Source organism: Bubalus kerabau, chromosome 9 (genome assembly GCF_029407905.1).
Source record: "Bubalus kerabau isolate K-KA32 ecotype Philippines breed swamp buffalo chromosome 9, PCC_UOA_SB_1v2, whole genome shotgun sequence".
Classification (NCBI taxonomy): domain Eukaryota; kingdom Metazoa; phylum Chordata; class Mammalia; order Artiodactyla; family Bovidae; genus Bubalus; species Bubalus kerabau.
The window spans coordinates 92,994,639-93,022,367 of NC_073632.1; the positions used below are offsets into that span (position 1 = coordinate 92,994,639).

General features: G+C 39.3%; 1 protein-coding gene across 3 annotated transcripts in view; it reads left to right on the forward strand.

Moving 5' to 3' along the window:
- SAMD5 (sterile alpha motif domain containing 5) overlaps positions 1–27,729 on the forward strand; it is a 146,329-nt gene that overhangs the window by 59,716 nt on the left and 58,884 nt on the right. For 2 of the 3 annotated variants that reach the window (XM_055535904.1, XM_055535902.1), the window contains one exon: positions 895–6,950. The exons of the other annotated variant lie outside the window; for it this stretch is intronic. Coding sequence is in view for 1 of the 2 variants with exons in the window: in XM_055535902.1 (XP_055391877.1) it covers positions 895–957 (63 nt within the window). In the remaining variant the exon portion in view is untranslated. Of the gene's footprint in view, positions 1–894; positions 6,951–27,729 lie in introns of those variants that run through there. 3 annotated transcript variants of the gene reach the window in all.

A 27,729-nucleotide genomic window follows, 5' to 3' on the forward strand; every position in this document is an offset into this window, starting at 1 on the left:
GACCCAGGCATCCTCATTCTTCCTTTGCACTCTTTTTTTTCCTTCTCCTTTGTCCATTCTGATCTGTCAAGGGGCTCTTGGCCCAGGGCACAACAGTGACAGATGGGCAGGAAACTGTAATCTGTTGCTGCTTTTCATTTGTGGAGGAATCATGGTGACCATGAAGGGGTTAAAACTGTCAACACCAATCAGAGCTTGGCGATAATTAGTGTAATATCAATCCCAGAACACTGGTGCAGACGACCACACAATAGCAGATGAATTCTGCTAGGTTACTGCTTTGTAAGAAATCCTTATTCATCTCTTTCCAGCTAATGCACAAATATGCTTAAAAGCTTGTGTGAAAAAGTTACTGTTTGTGCACACAAATGATTATGATTAAAGATGGTTGTGAATCTTTTATTTAGGAAGGTGCATTTTGAATTAGCCTTTACACAGACAAGCTGGATAGATACATACCTCCTGAGCATGAGCTAGGTAGCGTTTCAAATATTTCAAATATTCTGCTGTATGTTGACTGATATTCTATGACTAAGGCTACCAAAGTGTAGAATTGAGTGATGTGATTTAGGAAGGCAAACTATTATAAGATATATTTTTATTTAATTTTTTTTTTACTTTCCTATTCTCATAAGAAACATTAAAGGAAAGAGAAGTAGACCTTTTTTAAAAAAACAAATATAGGCTTGAGAAGAATAAAATACATTTTCTTATTATTAGCTTCAAAGAGAAAATTGATTGATAAACAACAGAGTCTTAAAGTTAGTTTTCAAAATTCCATATGGTAACCAGAAAAGGACAAGTATGACTTAAATGGAGCAGAAATCCATGATGGACTAGGGGAAGAATGGGTAAAGGAGAACTTAAATAACCCCGATATGTTCAAATCCACAGGTCCCAATGGCTGGCATCCTAGAGTTCTTAATGAATTGGCCGAAGTCATCACAGAACCGCTAGATATCATTTTTGAAAACTCGTGGAGGACTGATAAGGTGCCTGAAGACTGGAAAAGGGCATATTTAGAACCTTCTTTCAAAAAGGGAAATGGATGATGACCCTGGAAATACTCATCAGCCTAACTTTTTGCTTGGAAAAATTCTGGAATTATCAACTTAGTACACTGGGTAACACATTCATAATAGCTAGACAAAAGGCAGTGAAATATCACACATAAAGAAGTCCTGAATTCATTTTTTAAAAAACATACCATTGTTAGAAACAGTCTTCTGCGTGTTTGAGGGTTCTGCCCTCCATACTATACATTCTTGATGAAAACAAATGAAACTGGCTAAAGCTTTTGGTTAATCTGACTGATTTTAAGTGTGTAATACAAGACAAAAAAGTTTCTGGCAATAGCTAGATGTTATATCATTTCTAAATTAGCCTTTAACTTGAGAATAGTCATTTAAATTTTGTATTTAAACATTTTTTTTCCACTTCATATAAGATTATGTTTTCATAGGTTGAGATATTTTGCATAATTCTATATAGAATAGTTTGGTGAAGGAGCTCTTATTTTAGGTGCTTTATATAGTTATTTCACATATAAGTACAATGATAAAGGTGACAGATTGATGTTCCTTACAAGATATACTTATAAAGAAAGAAAAGCAAAGGAAGAAACTTTTTTCTAACTTCTGTTTTTAAATTTTATCTGACTGAACTTGAGTGTTGGGACCTGTAAGAGTGTCTTACTCTGATGTACGTTGAGCAAGGGCCAGCTGTGTGGCTTGATGGCTGGTTTTCCTCAGCCCTGGACGCTGCTATGCCCCAGATTGCCTCCCCAGATTCCGATTTCAGGCCTTTGGCGGGGGGTGAGCAGTGGGAGTGGATATTAAGAGCCCTTTATAACAAGAGACTAAAAGGAGAGTAGAAGGAGGTGAAAGGAGGAAATGAAGATGAATCTTGAATTTTTTCTGCTTCCTGATGTTCTTGCCTTTGGATGTTGGCAGTTTTCTTCTCTGCTTAGAAAATGCAACCATGTTGAGAAGACCAAAAACTTAGTTGAAAGGAAACCATCAAAAAGATCTAGAAACACAGCCAGCCCCACGGTCAAACAGCTTCTGAGAACAGCTAGGCAGAACTGTATTCCAAAATCTTCTCTGGACTGCTTAGATATACATAAGAGATAAAAGTTTACATCACATAATACTCAAGAGTAGGAAACTCTCAGAAAAAAAAGAAATTTACCTTCATTTTTTCCTGGTGCATACTGGAATGGGTAGGCAGTTAAGGTCTCCAAGGGCCATTTTAATCACTTTAAAAATATCAGGTTTACATAGTTTAGCCACTTCTAAAGATTAATTTAGACTGGGTAAATTCAGTCTCATTCTTAAGTACAAATGCAAGGAAATTAAGCTCTGAAAGTATGTATACATTGTCTTTTAAACAACATGCTGTAGCTTGCAGCTCTGTAAGAGTTATATTCCAACCAATCTTTCATCATTATTTTTTTTAAGTGAACTAGAGTCTTTAAAATTTCCAAACTAGGTTTTTTTTTCTTTTCATGGAGTGGGGATCTCTATAGATTTATAGATATGATTTATTGTGATAATAAATGGCTTCCTGTTCTAGACCTCATTTCCAGGTGCAGCATCTGTGGCAGATTTATTTCACAGATGTACATTTTCATGCATTTGTTGAGTTGTTGCTGGAGAGGACCTGATTTCTGAAAAATCTATTATTTTCACCCTGGGCATTATGATGCAATCTACAGGAACTAGAAAATTCTTCAGTCATTTCAAGTTTGATTTTCTATTTGTATAATATGTAACTTCAATTATTTTGCCAAGTTTAAATCTTCTCTTTGGGTTTGCTCTTGAAATTTGAAAAAGATAATCCTCTACCTACATTGCCAGGAGAAATATCAACAACCTCAGGTATGCAGATGATACCACTCTGGCAAAATGGCAGAATGTGAAGAGGAACTAAAGAGACTCTTGACGAGGGTGAAAGAGGAGAGTGAAAAAGCTAGCTTGAAACTCAACATTCAAAAAACGAAGATCATGGCATTCAGTCCCATAACTTCATGGCAAATAGATGGGGAAACAATGGAAACAGTGACAGACTATTTTCTTGGACTCCAAAATCACTGCAGATGGTGAGTGCAGCCATGAAATTAAAAGACGCTTGCTCCTTGGAAGAAAAGCTATGATAAACCTAGACAGCCTATTAAAAAGCAGAGGCATCACTTGACCGACAAAAGTCTATAAAGTCAAAGTCTATAAGTAGTCATGTATGGAAGTGGACCATAAGTATGACTGAGTGCCTAAGAATTGATGCTTTTGAACTGTGGTGTTGGAGAAGACTCTTGAGAGTCCCTCAGACTGCAAGGAGATCAAACCAGTCAATCCTAAAGGAAATCAGTCCTGAATATTCATTGGAAGGACTGATGCTGAAGCTGGATCTCCAATACTTTGGCCAGCTGTGCGAAGAGTTGACTCACTGGAAAAGACCCTACTCATAGGAAAAGATCCTGATGCTGGGAAAGACTGAAGGCGAGAGAAGAAGGGGACAGCAGAGGGTAAGATGGTTAGATAGCATTATCCACTCAATAGACTCAAATCTGAGCAAACTCGGAGAGAATGGAGGACAGAGGAGCTGTGGTGTTCTGCAGTCCACAAAGTGGCAAAGAGTTACATGACTTAGCAACTGAACAACAACAGCAATCTAAATTAAGAGGCACAATCTAGAACAGTGAAATAGCCTATGGAGTTGAAAGATTTCTTACCTGAAAGTAGAGGAAGAAAGCTTTAAGCAGAAAAGTATTGAAGGAAGCCCATTAATTCCTTTGCATTAAATGAAGATGAGTTAAGAGTTAGACTATAGATATGAGAAAGGAAGTAATCTTACCATGAATTGTATCTGGAGATAAAAATGCTTAAGAAGAGTAATTTTTCACAGTGTTTTTTTCTTTTCTCTAATATTCATGGTAGCCTTAATTTTTTAAGGAGAAGGAAATAATGGAGGGATAAATAAATATATTATCAAAACTAGAGGATTATCTTGATTTGTATTTCCTAGACCATCAAGAGAGGTTAATTACAGACTTCATAATATTGAGGAATTGGGAGGATTATAGCAAAATTTTCTTCATTTGATCTAAAATTTTTGAAATGAAGATTTTACTTACATATTCTTGGCAGAGTGATGCATAATTTTAAGAGTTCTTTCCTCACAAAGGAAATTATATCAATTTAGAATAGCTGTTACTCAGGCACTTTTTCTGTCTAGAGAAATTTATAGCATCTTGATGTTGTGAAATTAATAACAGAAACAGTAAGCATTGAGTTTTCATTTTGGAGTTCCTCAGATCCGAGTTCAAATTCTAGAATCATGTTGATAGCTTTTTCCTGTGGTGATTGTGTTATGAACATAAGCTAACTGTTATATATAAAAATAGATAATTGATAAGGACCTACTTATTATATAGCACAGGGAACTCTAGTGAATACTCTGTAATGACCTATATGGGAAAAGAATCTAGAAGAAAGACTGGATATATGCATGTGTATAACTGATTCATTGTACTGTACACATGAAACTGACCCAACATTGTAAATCAATGATACCTCAATAAAAATTTTAAAAAAAAGAAGGCAAGCTGAGACTGTAGCATGGGAAATGATCTTGAACAATTACTGAACTCATCAAAGACTTTTTAATCCTTGTCCATAAAATGGGAAGAATAAATACCCTTCCTTAGTTCTTAGGAGGCTTAAGAGTTCTGCAACAAACCCACACAGTTCATGGTGTTTGACGCATAGTAGGTGCACAGTGCCTCACTCTCTTGCCTTCTTTTTTTCCTCTTATATAAAAGAGATTACCTTGAAACTAACTAGACCACTCAAGCATAAATTGACATGTCCTTGTGGCTGTCTTCAACCCACTGAATAAGGCCCTTTGCTTTCTTTGGTGTGTGTGTTTGTGGTGTGCTTAGTTGCTCAGTCTTGTCTGACTCTGCAACCCCATGGATGGTAGCCCGCCAGGCTGCTCTGTCCATGGGATTTCCCTGCCAAGAATATGGAGTGGGTTGCCATTTCTTTCTCCAGGTGATCTTCCCCACCCAGGGATTTAACTCACATCTCTTGCATCTCTTGCATTGCAGGCAGATTTTTTACCACTGTGGCACCTGGGAAACCCTTGCTTTCTTTTAGGAAGGATAAAACAGGATTTCAGTGCCTGCTCATAGTAGGGTTGAAGAAGCGTTTATTGATAGAATGAAAAGACTGTGATTTTTAAAAACAATGAACCAATGACTAAGATCAGTGTTTTTCAAGTCTGGGGAAATAGTCACATATAAAGGAACTCTTTAATTTACCTCTTTTTAAAACAGCTCTAGATTTATAAATTTGCTCTGCAAATTAGTGAGGGCAAATGTGCATTTTCCTTTCATTTTATGACTGTGATTTACAAATTAGGAGTGCACGTGGGCATTCCCCCATAGCCTTTTCTGAGATGAATCCAGCCAAGACACGAAGCAGATGATGGCGGATCAGCAAACTCTTCTAGATGAAGAGAAACCAGATGTGCTATGCTTGGGATGCACCTGCCAGCAAACAGAAGAGCCTTTCTGGTTTGTTCTTAGTGAAGAGTCCGGGTGTTATAAAAAGGTCTTTGCATGAGCATTGAGCAGTAACAAAAAGAAGGTCAAAGAAAGTGTAGTTCTTGGACAAAACGATTAATATTTACATGTAATATTTAATTATGTGTTAAAATATCATGTTCAGACAGGCAGAGGATTTCTGAATTTCAAAATAAAGAAGAAGATTATATCCAGAGACATATGCAAGACATAAGCAAGAGCTTCACCTTAAAAATGGCAGATCTCCATTCATACCAAGGACAGAGTAATAGGGAATTCTTAGAATAGATCAGCTGACAACTTGTGCTTAGAAGAAAGCCATCATAGATCATAGATGCTGTATTAAATTAAACAAAATTAGTTCTGCAGAGCAAAGTGAATCAGCTAGGCTTTCTCTTGTAGATTTCCTAATTTTATTTTTATTAATAGTCTGAGTGGTCATCAATGAAACATTCCTATATCAGATGTTTTACCTATCAGATTCTTTGATTCAAAAATCCTCTTCAGTTTTCTGTTATTAATCTCTTAAGGAGATAAATTATAATCATTTTGTATTTCATGATCACTATTTTAGATATTTCCATAAAAGGAAAGAAAAAAGAACAGTAGTTCAGAAAAATGAACAACCTTATTTTTTTAACTGATCAAAATAGAGATTTTCTTTTAAATTGTTTAAATTCCTAGAAATTAAATTTTATTTTTTATTGTTATTATTTAAAGATAATGTTTCGAGGAAAATTGCAGGTTAAAGACTACTTCAAGAACTTGGTGGGGTTTTTTTGTTTTTTGTTTTTTACAATTTGGCCAGAATTTCTTCCACTAGAACAAAAGGAAAGAAGTTGGCTATTTAATGTTGATGAGAAATACCTTTTATAGATATATTCTGTACCATGCCCTTTGTCAGATGAATTTTCCTTTGTTATTCCAAAAACTGAGTTGCTGTATTGAGTATCTTGAGGGCAAAGTGGAATATTGATTAAGACAAATGTTAGAAATTCTGTTGTTCATTGAAGTTGTTTGCTCAGCTTGATAAGCTGGACAGTATTCTCAGATACCCTGTGGGTTATGAAAGCATTGTTCTTTGAAAAGTTCTAATCATACAAAAATGTGTGCACAGGCCTGAAAAAGCACCTCGTGTCTGTCTAGGCAGTAGAGCAGAGATGCATTCTAAATGAAAGTTGCCCTGTGGTTTTGTATATGTAATTGCAGTTGACACCTTTTTCCTTTCAGTTACCGTTTGAAAAAGGGACTGTGTGAGAAAGCTGAATTGGAACCATGTTATGAATCCTGGAATGTATGCTCATGCAACGCTGTGATCTGCAAACATATGTCCTCTGTTCAATAAATGTTACAGTTTTCACTGCGATTCCCGCCTTGGCTCTTTTGTGATCATTTACATTTCAATGAATGGGACCTAGTATGTGCGTTATTTAAATGGATGATATATAAATGTTTACGATACTGGAGCATTATGGTTAGCATGGGAAATCAGAGTGCTAACACAGAAGAAAGGAGAAAGCCTGGCTCCCCACACTGCATGCAAAATTCAAATAAATCCTTAATGATGTTTGCTTGGATGATTTTGTGTGATGGTTATGTATATGTGTGTTGTGGCTTCTCCCTTCTCTCCCCACCTCTCTTCTGATTAAAAAAGTACTTTTGAGGGTGATAAATAGCATGCAATTCTGTTCCAGTTATTGTGGCCCCCCAGAGTGGGAGGGAGAGTGCTGGGATATATTAGGGGGTCAGTGGGTTCATTTGTGGAGTTTCTCCCATGGATCCTGCTGTGGCTTCCAGAGTCCCTGAAACTCCATCACCCACAGTTTGATGTGATTCAACTATAAATAAGCGGCATCTCTGGGGTCATGAGACCTAAACATTTAAATTCCAGCCTTACCACTTTCTGCCTTCATGACCTTTGAACAAATAGAATAATCATTGTAAATGCTTAGCACACTAATTAGCACATGATAAGCAGCCCCCAACATTAATTCAAAGAAGTTTTGAAATAGTGTTTTGGGTTCTCTCTATATGGTATCATGTGGTATGTTTTGATGATAATGAATAGCTGTTTTTATTCACACTGAATACAAGATGAGAGGAAAGTAAATTTAAAACCAGGAGGACGTGGAATAAATATTAGGAAGAAATATGCAGATTTCTGATTTTTAGAAATGAAAAAGGACCTGAGGAAGACCTAAACAGATTCAGAAATTGTGTAGTTAAGACACACTGGAGCCTGGAGTGTGTGACAAGCCCACCATGACACTGGGCTGGTGATAGACAGTTGAGGTTTTCCCAGATCCTCTAATCCTGGCTTTTTGTCTGATGTCAGGTCCTAGAAAGATACCTACAGGGATCTGTGGCATTAAAAAAAAAAAAAAAAGACCCATCTTTGTAGACTGGCTTTAATTTCAACTTAGTTTCAGAGGTTTTCAAGACATGCTTTTGTTCATAAACTAAAGCTCCAAGCAGCTCCTGGGTTCTGTGGGGCCAGTGTTATGGTATGAAAACCTAATCTTTCAGCTCTAAAATCTCATGCTTCAAATCTTCCTTGATCTGTTGAGCATTATTTAGAAAAGTCAATAATGTTGGTGAGCAGCTGCAAAATGTATTTTTTAAAAAACGTTTCCCCTACGAGCATGCAGTAGTGATCCCAAGTAAGGAGGATTTAATAGAAAATAAGATGGTTTATGTTATTAGTAAAATCACTTCGCCTAAGGCAGCCCTTAAAGTCTGTCAACTGAGTCCGGAAAATGAATACCTTTTAGTTTGATTGCAGGTCATATGCTGTCCCATTGAGGATTTCTTAATTTATAAGAGGAATCTTGAACAATTTTAGTGAAAAGCTTACTTCCCTCCCTCCCTGACCCTAGAGTTACTCTGAGGACAGAGCGTCTTCATATAATTATGGACACTTTTTTGGCCCACTTTCTCCACTTTAATACATCCACATACCATTAACAGGATATCTGTGGAATCTCATCTGTCTCTTGGTTGAGTAATGAACACCAATCATGGGTTGTATATATTCGGTGTGCATTCTTGTACATCTGCCGAGCTCCATCAATTCAACTTCAACTTCATTTTGGAAATTAATCAATCTACATACTAGCATTTGCAAAAATAGCCATTTTGAGTGAAGAATATACATTTAGTCTTTTTTCTAAATCCTGACCTGTAAATCAGAAGCCCTGATTGCAATCTAGTCTTGGTTTTTCTAGTGAGTGGCTGTCTAACCACTTCCTTTCACCCCTTTGCTGCTCTCAGGTCTGTAAACATGTCCACTGGACAGAATTGCCTAAACACACCCTGTGAAAGGTCTGGGAAACAGATGGTATCTGTGAATAACATCATGTCCTTTAGAAGAAAGTCACTGAGCGGCGTGGTCTTTTTTTTTGACTGTGACCGTCCCAAGGCTGTGAGCACATCTGGTTCGCCCCCACTAGAGTTGTTCCCTGCTTATGACTGATCCTTATGTAGTTCTGGTGCATTTCTGGTACGTGGTAGGTGTTCAGTAATATTGTTGAATGAAGAGCCAAGTGACCTTGCTCACATGCATAAAGAAACTGAAGTCAAGTTGTGTCATTTGGTTCTACCAGGGCATTTCTGGTCTTGGGGAACTTTCAGGAACTTGATGGCCTTTGTGTTTGAAGGAGAGCATGCCTTTCACTGGGGCTTCCCTAGTAGCGCAGATTGTAAAGATTCTACCTGCAGGGCAGGAGACCCAGGTTCAGTCCCTGAGTCAGAAAGATCCGCTGGAGAAGGAAATGGCTACCCACTCCAGTATTCTTGCTTGGAGAATCCCATGGGCAGAGGAGTCTTGAGAGCTATAGTCCATGGGGTCACAGAGAGTCGGACACAACTGAGCACACATATGTGCCTTTCACTCCAGGACCCAGGAAACCAAATTTCTCTTTATCAGAAGTTCACCTTGAGGTGGGGTTTATTGTTGTTCAAGTCCTCTGGGTTTCCTGTTTCCTTTTGTATAAAACTATAAATGCAAATATTTTATAAAATAAAAATTTACATGCTCATTTAAGTTTTCTTCTGCAGAAATATATCAAATATAATTTGTGAAGGCGTCTGAAAGTACCAAATTGCCACACTATTGGAATTATGATTTTCCTTTGGTTATATTTTTCTAACGTGGATTGTGAGAAGGATATCACCTATTCCTGCAATTAAAGTTAATAAAGTATAAATCTATTCTTGCAATTAAAGTTAATCAAACTCTGATAAATGTACTTATCACATGAATGCTAGTGTATGCTGTGTTACTAGAGAAGATGCAAAGATACTTTGATAAGCTGTCCTACACAAACAGTGAGGCTTCCCAGGTGGCACAGTGGCTAAGAACCTGCCTGCCAGTGCAGGAGATGCAAGAGGCACAGGGTTCCATCCCTGGCTTGAGACAATCCCCTGGAAGAGGAAATGGAGTGAGTAATACTCGCTCCATTATTCTTGCCTGAAAAATGCCATGGACACAGGAGCCCAGCAGGCTGTGGTCCATGGGGCCACAGAGAGTCAGGCATGACTGAGCTCCTTAACCTTCATTTACGTTTTATAGGGTTAAATTCTTATGAGACCAAACGTGTGCTTAGTTGTTCAGTTGTGTCTGATTCTTGCGACCCCATAGACTGTAGCCTGCCAGGCTCCTCCGTTATAAGGGCCTTACATTAAGAAGCAGGAGGGGTCAGATGGATGAGAGAAAGTTTATCTTAAAAGACGGCGTGTTAGAGGGGTCAGGAGACAAGAGGAAGAAGGGATGAAATATACTGCAAGTCTAAGGTGCTGTAGAGGGTAAGGCCACTAGTAAGTGCCACTGGAAGAGAAGAAGTGTTCAACTAGTACACCATACAACTTTTTCATTAAGATTTTTCTTTTTAGCTTATCGGCAGAGCTATCTTAGACTTCTGTATACATAGATATTTATGCTTTATCACTCAGACACACACAGCTGTAAAAGTAAAGCGAAGGAAGCATGAGGTCATCCTTCAGCGTTTTTCTAGGCAGACTCTTCTGAGTCACGTTTGGACTCAGGTCTGTCTTCACAGTGTCCTGGTCGGCAGGAGGATGGCTGACGGAGCCTGAGAGTCTCTGTCATCTCTGGATTTCATCCAAGCCCTTCTATTAATACGAGTTCAGATGTTGGTACTATCTTGATCTTACTTGTCTGCAGAAGGTTTCCAGACAGTGTCTCATTCTTTCTTCAAATGGTGATTAAATGGTTTGTTAGCTGAAATGTAGGCTGGAGTCTCTGCAATTGTCGTACCAGGAATGGCATCTGAGTTTGCATATGCACACCTCAAAGCAATTGTGTCACTAGCCCTGTGTCAGCTGTAGCTTCCCTTCCATTGTTCTCTGTCCTGATGTCATCGAAACGGGACAAAGTGCGCTTTCAAATTCACAAAATACACTTCCTGTAAAATTATGAGGAAAATTAGACCATCCATCTCATTTTACTTTCTGTTCTTCTCTATATTATATATTAGTAAGTTTTGATAATTCCATACTAGTAATTTTGTCTGTAACTACCTTAGACTGCGTAAGAATTTCTTTTGACCTTTTTTGTAGTTCAGTCTGTGTTAATATTATTCTGTGATCTTCTGATCTGATTTACCCTACAGTCATGGCATATATGAGCTTCCCTGTTGAGTCAGGTGGTAAGGAATCTGCCTGTAATGCAGGAGACACACCCAGGTTTGATCCCTGGGTTTGGAAGATAACCTGGAGAAGAGAATGGCTACTCACTCCAGTATTCTTGCCTGGAGAATCCCATGGACAGAGATGCTTGGTGGCCAATAGTCCATAGGATTGCAAAGAGTCAGATACGACTGAGCAACACACACATACATACACACACAATACATACTGGTAAATTTGGTTTACTGTATTCTGTATTTCATGGGGATCTCTGGCTCATGGAGAGTCTTTAAATGATGATTTAAATATTATATTTTATAAAATGTAGCACCTTCTGCTATGGAATGATAATTTTTCATTTGAGTCCTTTAATGGTGTATGAAAGTCATTCAGTCGTGTCCAACTTTTTGCAACCATATGGACCACACAGTCCATGGAATTCTCCAGGCCAGAATACTGGAGTGGGTATCCTTTCCCGTCTCCAGGTGATCTTCCTAACCCAGGGATCAAACCCAGGTCTCCGTCATTGCAGGCGGATTCTTTACCAGCTGAGCCACCAGGGAAGCACAAGAATACTAGTGGGTAGTCTATCCCTTCTCCAGGGGATCGTCCCGACCCAGGAATTGAACCAGGGTCTCCTGCGTTGTAGATGGATTCTTTACCAACTGAGCTATCAGGGAAGCCCGAGTCCTTTAATGATGATGCCTTATTATAGAGTTAACCATCATAGCACCAGTGTCCCCAACCACTGCTGAAAGCAGGAGTTTGTTCTCACTAATGCTTCAGGGCAAGAAATACTCTATATTGTAATTAGAATTCCAAGTGGCAGCTCATAATTTACTATTTGACCTTTAAATATTAGGACCCTGTTAAAATATTTGAAGTTTCTAAATGTCCTCAGAAACTATTGGTCTTCCATTCCTTATGCTCAGAGGATGTGTGGTGAAGCAGAAAGAGGCTGGGGCATTGGGAGAAAGGAACCCCAGCTCCCTACTGAGTGGCCTTGGTGAAAAAATACCCAGTGCTTTCACTGGTCAGAGCAAGGTATACAAATTCCATTTAATTCTTATAATAACCCAATAAGGTAGTTGCTGTTGCTGCTCCATTTTATAGGTAAGGAAACTAAGACACAGAGACTTTTTAAGTCTCAGGAAATTCATTTCACCTCTTTGATTTCAGGTGTCCTTAGATTTATAAAAGGTATGCTTGTGAGTACTAGCCATATCCTGAAAACACACTGCATATATCAGGTGATTGAAATGGAAACTAATTTTATTACACTGGTTTTTAATTACTTTTTCCTCCTCCATGTGTGCCCCCTAAGGTATAATAATTTGCCATTTGAAATCACTTTATACATTCTGAGAGGAAAATAAACATTTTGGAATTTTTGACCCTCCCCCAAATCATTTTCTCTTACACATATTGATTCTTCTTGTTTTGTCTTAATTAATTGATAAACTTTTTTTTATATTGGAGTATAGTTAATTAACAACATTGTGTTAGTTTCAAGTGTATAGCAGAGTGATTCAGTTACACATATACATGTATATATTCTTTTTTCAAACTCTCTTTGCATTTAGGTTTTTCATAATATTTGGCAGAGTTCCCTGTGCTATATAGTAGACCCTTGTTGGTTATACATTTTTAGTATAGCAGTGGGTACATGTCAAATTTTTTTTTTTTTTACTTATATAACCCAGTGGGCAGCTTTGTACCAAGATCCAAACATTTCCAAATGTCTGTGAATATTCTCCATGATGCCTGAACTGAAGGAATTTGGTGACCAAATTTTTTTTTAATTGGGCCTTTGGGGAGAAAACATAGTATCTTCTTTGAATGAACCGATGATCATTCAGTTAGACATATAACAAACTATAACTTCCAATAGATCTCATCTTGATAAAATCCCAATATTAGCATTAGAAATATTATTTTTAGAAAATTACTTTATTGCCCCCCATGAAATACAAAACAGGGTAATATTTATGTACATGTTAAGACAAAGGAGTTCATTGAAGAGTTTGATAGATGTGATTGACTAAGGCATAGTGTTAGGAAACACTGGACTCATTGCCTCAAATTTTTGAGGCTGTTTTCTTTCCTTCTTTCTTTTTCTCTCTTTCCTTCTTGTAACTGACAACAAAATGAGTCAAATATATCTCTTTTAGCCCACAAGTCCTATTCATCTGCTTTTATTTTTCTATGCTTTAATCTCCCTCCAAGTACATTCAAAGAATAAGTAAATATGTTTTTTGAAAATCTTGGCACATTTCCTAGATTTTAGAGGTGTGAGGAAAGGGTTGGCAAAGAAGTGACTTTTGAATGAAAAATTAAATCTCTACTTAGATTTAAAATCTCCAGACATCATTGATATAAACCAAAGTAGTGTTTGTAGTATGGAAAACAGCCAGTTGTATGTGATTTAGAGAAATGAGTTTTTTTAAAAAGCATGTAGCAACTAAATCTGTATATAAATCTAGTGTTTGGTGTTTTTAAAACACAAACTGTAGTATAAATCTCAACCAATACTTGAAAAGAATAAACTGATAAAGGCTATATTCTAGCATGGAGTATATTATTTAAAAAGTCCAATCTATCAAAATAATAGGTCTGTTAAATGCAATAATAGGAATAAGGCAAGGCCTCTGACTGTATCATTCAATGGGGAGAAGTTGGAACACATTTACAGAGCCTGCTTCACAGAGTTACGTACAGCTGACGGAGTAAGGACAAGAAAGTGCTGGGAATTAAGCTTACTGCCATCAGAAGTTTATTGCCCTTCTGCTTTATATTTTGAATCTTGCCTTCAGATTTTTTTGACTCTTAATTAATAGTTGCTTAAGGTTTACTCATTTTGATACTCTACTGCTTAGCTGTGGTGTTAGTAGAATGTTTGGGGTCTGTGTGCCTGCTGAGTCGCTTCAGCTGTGTTCAACTCTTTGCAGCCCTATGGACTGTAGCCCACAAGGCTCCTCTATCCATGGAATTCTCCAGGCAAGAATACTGGAGTGTATTGCCATGCCCTCCTCCAGAGGATCTTCGTGACCCAGGGATTGAATTCCAGTCTCTTATGCCTCTGCATTGGCAGGTGGGCTCTTTACCTCTAGCGCCACCTGGGAAGCCCCACGTTCGGGGTCTACTTATATATAAATTCACCTTGTTTCATAAGTAGTAAATAATCCTGGGCAAATAAAATGCTGTGCCCATTTTCATTCCCACCTCCCAAATGAAGATTGACTTCCAGTTAGGAGAGTAACTTGGACTACCCAGTACACCTCTCTGCTCACCTTGGGGATCCCAAGGGAGCTTCTAATTATTGAAAAATTGCATGAGTATAAATATGTCTTCACAATAAAGGATGAGTTTATTTTTTGCATGATTCAAAAACAATTCTAAGGCATTATCTGGTTATAGAAAAAAATTAAGCATAATTTTCCCCTTGATGGTAAACTTGGTTATAGTAGATATAGAGCATGATAAATATTAATAGGTTATAATCCACATCCTGTAGTTAAAAATGCTTTCAAACATTTTGGAATTAACATCCACAGGAAAAACATACAGCAGAGGTTGAGAGTTGTCTGTGGGTAACACTCATTCATATTTTATAGAGTCATATATTCAAAGTGAAAAAATTAAGCTGATCCACACTTATTACAGATCATAAAACACAGTGTAAAGAAAAGAAAACACAAATGTCAGTGGAAAGAGTTACACGTGGATTTGACTTCCTTTCTGCCACCTAAATCCATGTGGCCTTGGGTGAGTTACCTCACCTATGTCAGGGTTATATGAGCTGTTTATGTAGTTCTGTGCTCAGATATGCAGATGACACCACCCTTATGGCAGAAAGTGAAGAGGAACTAAAAAGCCTCTTGATGAAAGTGAAAGAGGAGAGGGAAAAGGTTTGCTTAAAGCTCAACATTCAGAAAACGAAGAAAATGGCATCCAGTCCCATCATTTCATGGCAAATAGATGGGGAAACAGTGGAAACAGTGTCAGACATTATTTTTGGGGGCTCCAAAATCACTGCAGATGGCGATTTCAGCCATGAAATTAAAAGACGCTTACTCCTTGGAAGGAAAGTTATGACCAACCTAGATAGACATTACTTTGCCAACAAAGGTCCATCTAGTCAAGGCTATGGTTTTTCCTGTGGTCATGTATGGATGTGAGAGTTGGACTGTGAAGAAAGCTCAGCGCCGAAGAATTGATGCTTTTGAACCGTGGTGTTGGAGAAGACTCTTGAGAGTCCCTTGGACTGCAAGGAGATCCAACCAGTCCATTCTGAAGGAGATCAGCCCTGGGATTTCTTTGGAAGGAATGATGCTAAAGCTGAAACTCCAGTACTTTGGCCACCTCCTGTGAAGAGTTGACTCATTGGAAAAGACCCTGATGCTGGGAGGGATTGGGGGCAGGAGGAGAAGGGGACACCAGAGGATGAGATGGCTGGATGGCATCACCAACTCGATGGACATGAATTTGGGTGAATTCTGGGAGCTGGTGATGGACAGGGAGGTCTGGCGTGCTGCAATTCATGGGGTTGCAAAGAGTCGGACACGACTGAGCGACTGAGCTGAACTGATGCATATAGTAAGTGCCCAATAAATGTTATCAGTTGCCATCAGAATTCATTTTCACATTCGACAACTTTGCTGTTAAGATTGTGTGATGAACCAAGGCCCAATTCCTAAATGATGCTATTTGAGGAGAGTTTATTGAGCAGTGTTCCTGCAGGTACCACAGTGGGCTCCTGAAGGGACCCCAAGGAGGAATGAACAAAGTATTTACTGTGTGTAGGAAGGAGGTGGGTTGTACAGAGGATTCAAACTCCATCAAAACAAAATGGCAGTGCTTGTTGTTCAGTCGCTGAGTCCTATCCGACTCTTTGCAACCCCATGGACTTCAGCACACCAGGCTTTCCTGTCTGTTACTATCTCCTGGAGTTTCCTCAAACTCATGTCCATTGAGTTGATGATGCCATCCAACCATCTCATCCTCTGTTGCCCCCTTCTCCACCTCCCCTCAATCCTTCCCAGCATCAGGGTCTTTTCCAGTGAGTCAGTTCTTCGCATCAGGTGGCCAAGGTATTGGAGCTTCAGCTTCAGCATCAGTCTGTCCAATGAATATTCAGGACTGATTTCCTTTAGGATTGACTGGCTTGATCTTGCTGTGCCAAGTAAATTCCTGTTGCATGATGTGTATGACTTAGATGAACAGTCTTAAAAGCTGGGTAGGATTTTGATTTATGGGAGGGTGAAAGAGGAGTGAGGGGGAGGGATTCTCCAATAGGGGAGCTGCTTGAGCAGAGGCCTAAAGGGATGAAAGTGTGTGGTGTTTGTGGAGGAAAGGATGTCGTCCAGTGGCTCTGGAGCCTAGGCACGTAAGGACGAATAGGTGAATAAAGGGAAGATATGTCTGTTGGCTTGGAACATGGTCTCTGATTCCTAAATATTATGAATATACTGAGAGGACCTACTTTATTTTGTAGGCTGGATATTTTCAACCTCTTGTTTCTCAAGGTGTATGGCTGTCGGCATTCACATGCCCAGCGTATTTTCATATGACAAATGTGTATTGATTCCTTACTCATGCCAGGCACTGTTCTAAGTGCTAGGGAAAACGAGACATAATCCTGCCATCATGGAGAGTGATTTTCTGAAGAAATATAGGTGTGGGTCATTTAGTGCTGTATTAGAATGCAAATCCATGATAATCTGGTTATGATAGGAAGAGCCTAGTGCATAAAATCACCAATTATGCACAAACTGCCGCTTTAAATATTCTTGTCAGCAGATTACTGGTACACTGAAAATCCACACCAGCTCTTCCGGGTGTCTGGCTCCCAGCGCTGACAACTGCTGCTCAGGTCTTTGAGGAGGGAAGTGATGTCATCTGAGAAGAAACCAGAGGATGCTAATATTAAGGCTAGTCTTGATTTCCCTGGTGGCCCAGGGGTTAAGCCTCTGTGCCTCCACTGCAGGGCGCACAGATTTGATTCCCGGTCCAGAAACTAAGATCTTGCATGCTGTGCTCTGCAGCTAAGAAAAAAAAAAAAAAATGCTAGTCTTCCTGTGAGCACCATTATTCTGAGAATTCATGACAGCCTTTCCCTGGTTCTCCCCTGAGACTTCCTCCTTCTTATTTGGTCGTCACCACCTTTATACCATAAAGGCCAAAGGCACAGCTCTTGTCAGCGCCAATCTACCACTGGCCTTTTCCTCTCATTCAATCTTAGCTCCCTCTATTTTATTTCCCATTCGCATTAATTATATTTGTCTGGACCAGTCCTGTCAGGTAGCACTCTGTGCGGTGATGGGAATGTTTTATTCTGCCCCATTCAATACCGTAGCCACTAGCCATACATGACTGCTGAGTGTTTGGAGTATGGCTTATGCTGCTGAGGATGCAACATTTTAAAATTTAATTTAATTTTTCAAAATTAATTAACTTACATTTAAATAGTCTTAGGTAGCTAGCCATAACATGTTAGACAGTATAGAAGTAGATGTTCATAAAAACTATCCAAGTCCACATTCTGTTTGGTTGACAATCATATTTCTGGCAAATTCTTACATTTTATTTTTCTAGTTTTCATGTACCTGAAATTCCTTTTTTGCAGCCAATCTATGACTTTTTTTTTTAATGAAAATTCTCACCTAGATCTAGGAGCAGGAAGGTGACATTACCTCTTGCTATTTGTCTACACATGGCCTTCCAGCCATAGCAGCAGGCAGGAAAAAGATGCCATATTGGGGGTACAGCTTTGTGGTGGCTTTTTATTCTATTCTACCTCTTGTCAGTCTCTCACCAAGGAAAAGAACAGTATTTTTTTCTTCTTCTCTTTTTAAACAGGCTTCCTCAAGGTAAGAGTTGCAAGAGAGAAGAGAGAGTACTGTTGAGACAAAAAGGTACTCAGAAAAGTGACATGATTCCCCTTTACTGGTTCCTGCTGGTTGGGGGATGGGAGATGAAGGAGAGGGAGGGGTCATATATGACCTGACAGGTATCTCCATGAATGATGTCATTCATTCGTGAAGGATGCACAAGATAAGGAGTCTGTTAGCAGGGCTAGGGATATGGTGAACTCCATTTTGGATGCATTGAGTTTGAGGTCTTTGGGGTGAGATGTGCAGTTGGATGGAGAATGTATTTCTGCACCTCTGGAGAGTGATCTGTGCTGAAGATAAATGTCTGGGGGTCATTGGCATATGCTAATTAAAACCACAGGAAAGATAGGGTGGCCCAGGCACAGTGTGGAGAGTGAGAGAAGGAAAGGCCAAGAGACAGCACATAGCCCTAAGCATCAGTATTCACATGAACCCATGAAGCATAGGAGCTTTGACCAAGGTAGGAGGAAACAGCCAAGAGAAGATGGTCACCAAAGACAAAAAGAGAGACAGTTCCAAGAAAAAGAACATTTGACAATGTCATGTGTTGTGAAAGGTCTAGGTAAGGAAGGACTGAAAAGTAGCCATTAGATAAAGTCCCATGACATGGAAGGTAGAGACTCCAATGAAAAAGGGTGACGTGGCTTTGACAGATGGACGGAAGGTGAGCAAACAAGGCCTGCAAGAGGGGTCCACTTAGAATAAGTGTGGCTGTGAAGGGGCGGGAGCTGGAATGGCTGGAGCTGTGGTGGGGAGATGGCTGGAGAGGTGTTTGGATTTGGTTTTGTTTAGTTCTACAGGTAGGTTAGCAATGGTTGAGGGTCTGTAGAGAGGGGTTAAAGGTGAGATGTGGGAATAGAGTGAGCAGATCATCCAGAGAGGGGCTCCTAAGAAGGGTACAGGTAGAGGGGGAGACAGCAACCTTAGGCAGGGGGAGGAGGGTGTCTTTCCATCTAAGATAGAAAGGACCAGTGTGGAAACTTTATAGGCTAGTAGATAGAAAATCCTGAGTGCTGGTTTTGCTGAAGCTAGTTTTATGTCTAAGATTCTCTGTATCCCTAAAGTGACCTTTATATTTGACCTAATAGAAATAGTAATATGCTCATCAAAAGAGTCCCCATAGGAATAAGCTGTGCTCCCGAAGTTGGTCCAGGGCTTTAGGAAAGGGCCTGGCCTGCTGTCCTCTGCAGAAGGACTTCTTGGCAGCAGGCAGTACGCAGGCTCTAAAATCAAGGGGAGCTCTAGGTATCCCCCTTGAGTATGTTAAAAGCAGAAAATGAGCACAGTAACTGTTTTGGCTTTTCCTCTCTGCACTTTGTATTGCAAATGTGTGGTTTTAATTTTAAAAACTCTATGAAAACACCTCCCTGAGTTTCTAAGTTGTACCATACCATAGTATGCATGTGTGCTCCATCATGCCCGACTTTTTGTGACCCTGTGGACTATATCCCACCAGGCTCCTTTCTCCATGGAATTTTTCGGGCAAGAATACTGGAGGTGGTTGCCATTTCCTTCTCCAGGGGATCTTCCCCACCCAGGGATCAAACCCACGTCTCCTGTAATCCTGCAGTTTCAGGTGGATTCTTTACCACTGAGCCACCAGGGAAACCCAAGTTTGAGTCTCTAAGGTGCAGAGCCCCAAAAGCTGTGAGCAAGACTTTGGGTTGTACCAGTACTGCATCCAGAGGCCTGGTGTTAGCTGCACCTGCTTGTGTGCGATGGGGTTCCGTGGTGCCTGCCTGCCTGCCTGCTGTGGTGCACAGCTGAAACCTTCATTGTTTCTGCAGGTGCTAGAAGACACAGTTGCTTTAGGCGGATGGGGTGGGTTGGGGTCTGTGTGGCATCAGCTTCTGGGAAAATCTTGTTACACGAAATGAAAATCTGACTAAACATTAGAATACTTAATGATTTCTTAAAATAACATACCCCTTTCATTACATAAAAACAGGATGTATAAAATCCATATCCAGTTTTAAGCATAAACATTTCATTATGTGAATATTTTTCCAATATGAAACAGAGCAGCTGTTTCTCCAGATGCCAGATCAGCGCTCTGGAGGGAATAGTTGCTCAATCCAATACCACAGTGAGCTGGATATTGAAAGAAATGCTACAAGATGTATCTGGTCTAATCAGTAAGCCTCAGTGAACCAAAATATAAACACACAACATGGAATTAATGCAAGAATTTGGATTACATTCTAAACAAGGGAAATGTAATCGCTATGCTTTTGAGCTTATCATGTTGTAATTTTTATTATTTAAAACCTATTAAGGATCCATCGCGAGAAATCCTCTTTGTTTTTCCTACAATCAGTTGTCATTGTGGCAGCCAATTGTTTTGAGAGAGAAAGTACAACATTATTATTTATGAGAAAGAGCTGACACATACAATCCATATATTTAGCTGACTCTAGTATGCCTGGGCCAGCATATTAAATCATATGCATAACTACTTGAAAGATAGATCCAGAAGGTTACAGGTAATTTTTATGCAGGAACCATCAGCCCTATACTGAAATGAAAAACTGCTCATAAAGTAGTCCATAACCTCTTGCCATTCTGCTTGAAGAGTGGTAAAATGAAGAGCAAGGGAAATTTATGGAAGGATTCCGTTACTCTGGAATGAGTTACCTGATAATTATGTGGAATTTAAAAAAGTCTGCAAAAATTGGCAATTTACCTGGAAGAAACTTGTTAGAAAAGAAACTAGTTCATTTTTTATTTTTATTTTTTTTGCAAATAAAGCTACATCTCTGGAATATTCGTCTAAGATGTATATACATAAAATGTTCAGTTATATTATCAAGTTTAAAATACTTTAACCTACTTCAGAGCATATAGGATTTCAGTAAAAATTTATACAGCCTATCCATGTAGGAAAAATACCAGGCAGCATGTAACAATTTTTATCTTTGATTGGTTGGATTTATAGGCATTGTTATGACTTTTCCTTTATTAATGAATATTAGCTCTGAGCGTGTACTGCTTCCATGATCACTAAAAGACAGCCCATCAAAAACAAACAAACAAACAAACAAACCCGTTTCATACATTTTTATGGACAGTTCATGGAGACCATTCAGATGCTCTTGACTAAGGACTTTCTTTTGTTTTTCAAAGACCTGTCATTTGTCTTTTCATTATATTATATTTATAAAGGAATTCTTTAATCTCTGTAGTGTGATCCACTGCTTCTTTAACTCTTTGCCACTCATATTCCTTACCCTAAGATACCAGAGACCCAGTGCTGGTTCTGGGTAGAGCTTACTTAGCCTGAAGCTGCCCAGAGCCTACGCCTTCCACTTGCTTTTCTAGCCCAGCCAGTGTTGCTCTGTACTCACAGCTGCTGTGCTGGCCAATTCCTGGCCCACACCCCTCTGCTTATTACTGGATAATGAAGCCCAGCGACCATGCCAGGCAGCGTGGGAACATGGCTTTGGGTGACATTTGCTTCCCTGATTCTACACAATGTCTTACCACTGATGAATTGTTATCTAATTCCAATTATATACTTATTTTGTTAGTGTAACATACCTTCTTAGAATAAATAAATGAGGACACATACTTATCGTTAAAGGGTTTCAAGCCACTAATTAGATTAGCTCTGTGAGTGCCTGGCAGAATGTAACTTGTGTGTTATCTTTGGCAAATGTGCTATCAACTATAAAACCCTTAATAGGAAATGTGACAGGAAGAAAAGAACATGAGAGAAAATCACTGAGTTTTCAAAAGTAGCTTCCTGGTAGAAATAGCTATAACAAACAAATGGTTCTTAATATTATCAAGGATATATAAATGTATAGCTATGTTAACTGTATTTTGGAGGGGAGGTTCTAAAAATTGCACCCATCCACATTGACTTCTGGTGGCTCAGATAGTAAAGAATCTGCCTGCAGTGCAGGAGACCCAAGTTCAATCCCTGAGTCAGGAAGATCTCCTGGGGAAGGGAATGGCTACCCACTCCAGTATTGTTGCCTGGAGAATCCCATGGACAGAGGAGCCTGATGGGCTATAGTCCATGGGGTCTCAAGGAGTTAGATATGACTGAGCAACTCACATTACCAACCCACTGACTTTTAAAGTTTTATTCCCAACCACCAATGCCCCAGCCCTTGAATGAGTGTCTCTTATTTATAGGAGGTATATATGGTGCAGACAAAAGGTTGAGAACCACTAATAGTGATACAAGAATCTGGAGAATGTCGTGGCAACTAGTTGAGGATCTATAAATGGAGAGGGATGGAGACCAGTGGTTCCCTGGTGGCTCAGATGGTAAAGAATCTGCCTGCAATGTGGGAGACCTGGGTTTGATCCCTGGGTTAGGAAAATCCCCTGAAGGAGGGCATGGCAACCCACTCTAGTATTCTTGCCTGGAGAATCCCCATTGACAGAGAAGCCTGGTGGGCTACAGTCCATGGGGTTGAAAAGAGTCAGACATGACTGAGTGACTAAGCACAGGAGGCCCGTGGAGGATTTTTAAACATTGACAGTTTCAAATAAAAAGCTACAGAGATAACTCCAAATGCTGCTGTAAATATTATCAGAGGGAAAGGATGAGGCTGGATGGAGTTATAGCATGAACCCTTTCCCCAGTGATTGTTAAGTCAGAAAACATGCCCCCAAAGTCAATAATTAATCTCACCAAAGAGTAAGATGTTGCTCTTAAGAGCAGTGATGGGCTTGCTCCTGCCTCTTATGAATTTTATGAAATGGGCAAGAACTATTAATGAAAAGGCAGCAAAGTGCTTCTGTTAGTAGGTGCATTGAGTCTTCAGGTCACTAGGAATTCATTTAATAAATTACTACTCTAGCATAAGAAATTACTTCTTCATAGCTTGAAAAAGTGTTCCAATGGAGTAGCAATTTACTTCCTTCTTTTCAGGAGGAACAAATCCTGTATACAGTATGAAGAACCTGCCATTTTTTGGTGTCATTTAAAGGATTCTTATTTTTGGTCTTAAATTATGGATTTGTAAAGAACTTTGATTTTCTTAAGTCCTAATACCATCTCAGTTTGAGAGAGGAAATATATACATATATTCACACCATGAATGCAGAAAACAGCTAGTGAAAAGTGAAAATTATGTGTTAAGAAAATCAAAGTTCTTTTAGTGGTAAGGACCACAAAAAGATGAGTTGTAGTTTAAGTGAAATTTTCTTGGTGCCTCATTTCTGAACAATGTGGTCATGACAAAAAGAAATGGGTCAGATCAGAGAATGGGGTGGGAAGTGAATATTAGCTTGGAGCTGAGGTAGCAGTCATCCTTAAGGGTGGCCATCACAGGGCGCCATGATTAATTAAGGAATCTGCCAGTCATATGGGCCTGTATCATGGCTTCAAAAGGGCAGAATGCCTAGATATTTACATAGGGATCATACACTCATATTCAGAACGTTGTCACTGCTTCTCTTGGCAGCCTGGGACTTGTTGGCAAAATGTCTTCAATTACGGGCAAACTGCCTCGTTTCATATCATCACACACCAATTTGTTAGGATGTGTATATTTGGAAAGCTTTGGAAACAGACGTATTTGACTTATTTTTTAAAGGGTGGGGAAAAATCCTTGTGTACATATATTCGAAAACACCCAATCTTCTGAAATTTCACTCATATAAATATTTAATAAGAACGCTTCTGCCTTTCACAAGGGAAACAAACTAAAGGAGGGATATCTGTATTGATGTTAATAGCTCTTTGGGTGTTTACGGAGAGATTGCTGAGTGGAGAGTCTAGAATATTTCTGCCTGAATATCCCCCCACATTTAAACTAATCAATAATACCATGGTCTTTCTCTAAATAAGTCCACACTGCCTAGGTTTTTCTTTTTATCATTTCCTCCATACTCTGTGAAAATAATAGGGGTTAAAGTATTAGCGATTATAATTCATATTGCAATAATGTAAAGATGTAAGTGATATAAAGATAAATATAAAGACACAGAAAGAATGGAAAAGGGCCTTGACAGCAAAAATAAAGGCCAATTAATAAAAGTCAAAATGAAAAAAAATTTAGCATTCTTCCTTTTTTTTTTTTTTTTTTTGCTCCTCACCTGCCTTTCTCTAATAGGCTGAAAGAAAAACAATTATGAGAAATAATAAACAGTTATTAGCACATAAATGATGTATTCTGCTGCACCTCATCTATGGTTTTATATGTTATTTTAAGCTTTGAAGAAAATAGCTGTTTTTCTGCGACGTTGATCATAATGTGAATGCCAATAAAATGAATGTTGTTTTCCTGTTAGATTTAGGGAGTTTGACGGTCTTTATGTGTGTGTGCACTTGTTTAATTCTTGTCTTCTCTGCTAGACTGTAACCTTTTAGCAATAAGGCCTGTAACTTTTCACCATTCTGTTCCCATCACCTGCAACAACTATGTTGTTACTGTTCAGTCTCAAAGTCATGTCCAGCTCTTTGTGACCCCACGGACTGGAGCACGCCAGGTCTCCCTGTCCCTCACTATCTCCCGAAGTTTGCTTACGTTCATGTCCATTGAGTTGGTGGTGCCATTTAACCATCTCATCCTCTGCCACCCTCTTTTCCTTTTGCCTTCAATCTTTCCCAGCATCAGGGTCCTTTCTAATGAGTCAGCTCGTCTCATCAGGTGGCCAAAGTACTGGAGATTCAGCCTTAGCGTCATTCCTTAAACAACTATAATTCTTGCTAAAGATATTTTTTTAATGACTCTTGAAGACATGCTGTTCTGTAAAAGTATCATCAAGTATAATAAATCTAAAATCTTGTAAAATGAATGAATATAGATAGTTAGATATTCTCCACTCATGTCATGGTGAATTTACTAACACCAGCAGGGATGCACCTGTAAGCCCTTGAACTGACTGTGTGATAATTTTTTCTATTGCAGCTTTTTCCAGACTTGATGGGACTTCTCCGCTTCTGTGTTTTCCCTTCCACTGTCTAACATGCTTTGCCCTTCTCAGCCTGCCAGAGCAATGACTTATTTTTGTTGTTTAGTCTCCTAGAACTTAGTCTCTCTCCTCTGTTCCATTTCTGAGTTTATAACAAATAAAGTTGAACTGTGAGGACTCATTTGCTGGAAAGATAGTCTACAACCTGGAAACTTTCCATGTTTGAAGCTTTGCATTTTTGAAAATGAATGAAGATGTTTCCACTTTTAAAATTCTATTGATTTCTTACAGTGGTAGATACTTGCTACTATAGGATTTTTAAAATAGAAGCCAAGAAATTAAGGTGAAACAAGCAATAAAGTGAGTCAATAGGAAGATGAGAAGCAAAGACCAGGGTAAAGTTGCTTTCAATTTATCTCATTTATTCTTGAGAATCATTTTTATGCTAATTAACAAGTCTTCCTAGGAGTCTGAAACATCTAATTTGTTTTCAAGTATTTTAGACAAATATATCATGTGAATGATATTACCTGGTTTCAGGCAATTATTTCAGTTCCCTGAATAAAATTCATTTTCTTACTCTGTGATATGATTTTGAAATACATTTTAGAGGACTACTAAAAAAAAAAGATCATCTGTTTGTCAACATTATTTATACTTTTGTTGCTCATGCTGCTGCTGCTGCTAAGTTGCTTCAGTCGTGTCCGACTCTGTGCGACCCCATAGACGGCAGCCCACCAGGCTCCGCCAACCCTGGGATTCTCCAGGCAGCAACACTGGAGTGGGTTGCCATTTCCTTCTCCAGTGCATGAAAGTGAAAAGTGAAAGTGAAGTCGCTCAGTCGTGTCCGACTCTTAGCGACCCCATGGACTGCAGCCCACCGGGCTCCTCCATCCATGGGATTTTCCAGGCAAGAGTACTGGAGTGGGGTGCCATTGCCTTCTGCGTTGTTGTTCATAAGGATCACCTAACCTAGAGAAAGTGGTATGTGGGTTATTTTTCCTATGCATCTTTTTACTTACTTCAACTAATAAGGTGAATCGCATCAGAGTTCTTTTGGGTGATCACACCTCTTGGTTTATGCCTGTTGTCCAGGTATTATTATTAACAGCCCCCATTTCACTTTCAAAAGTTTGGACAGTAACTTTTGTGGTTAGTCAGTCTGTAAGGCCTTTTAGAACAACTTCTTCATACTCTAAACATGTCCCTCTTTTCTCTAACTCTGCTTCTCAAACATCAAGTTTTTCTTCCTCATATATGCCACAGAGACAAATCTAGCATGGCCATCATACCACCAGGACATAAAGGATTGGGAGCTGGCGACAGATGACCTGGTTTGAGAGCCCAGCTTGGCCATTTGCAGGGTACGTGACCTTGGGCCAGCCAGCCAGCCTGCCAAGCCCCAGCCTTCATTTGCACGTGGGATTATAGCAGCATTTTGTGGAAAGGTAGTTGCAGGCCTTGACTCGTGCCCAACTGCCTGAGTGCTCTGCCATAACATGAGACTATGAGAGCCTTAAATAAGACGACATATTTACAGGCTCTTAAAATAGAACCTGGCTCATGGAAAAGTAAAAGTGTTTATTGCTCAGTCGTGTCCGACTCTTTGTGACTCCATGAAATGTATCCTGTGATGCTCTTCTGTCCATGGAATTCTCCAGGCAAGAATACTGGAATAGGTTGCCATTTCCTTCTCCAGGGGATCTTCCCGACCCGGGAATTGAACCCGGGTCTCCTGCTTTGCAGGCGGTGTCTTTACTGCCTGAGCCACCAGCACTAGGTAAGTGATAGTAATTGTTTATAGTGCTCTGAGAGAATTAAACATGATATAAATGCAAGTGCCTAACACATAGTCAGCACTCAGTAAATGAGATCTAGTGGTATTACTGGACGCTAACCTGATGTGTCTCTGGTTTTTCTCCCTCCCTAATTCCATCAAAAAAACATTCAGTATAGATATTCTAAATATGTACATTCATGTGTGTGTGTGTATGGGCCCAGAATAGGAGCTCTGAGCAGATATTGCTCTATATTCCCAAATAGATGGTTCAGTGCTGCCAACTACAGTTAAAAAATCTAGCAAAATGCCAACACATTTTGAATAAGATGCAAATGTGAAATTCACTTGCTCTTAGAGGGTGTATAAAGGCCTTGCTAAATTAGAAATGCAGAGAAGGGAGGGTTTATTGGTCCTGTTTATTTGAAGTCAGAGCCAGAATTGTGATGGTTTAATGCTCCCAAATATTTCTTTGGGTTTTTCCAGGAGAGAAAGATTGTATTTATCTCTTAAATGGCCCATAGCTATTTTCACATAGGAACCGGGAGAAATTATTTTTCTTTAGCATTCTTCAAAGAAGATATAACTCCCGTGGAATACAAGTTCCTTCAGTGAATGAAGTATTTCGTATCCCTCACGTGCCTTGCATGGTCCTGTACATATTAGAAACTAGTGAGCATTTGCTGAAGGCAAGAGGGTCACACCCCACATGAGGGGGGCAGCCACTACTTGATTTTATGGTCTTTTTTTTTTTCTTCCCATTTCCTGTTTACCAGGAACAAACTTCAGTAGTTAGAAGTCAGCTTGACCTCACTGAGTGACATTTAAATGAAAAGTTTTGAAATTTTCCTTGTGATCAGCTTATGATGATTTTTTTAAAAATATGAAGTCATGTCCTGGGATATTGCAGAGGTAATTAAGGCTGTGTAGAGGGAAGAGGGCTTCCCAGGTGGCTG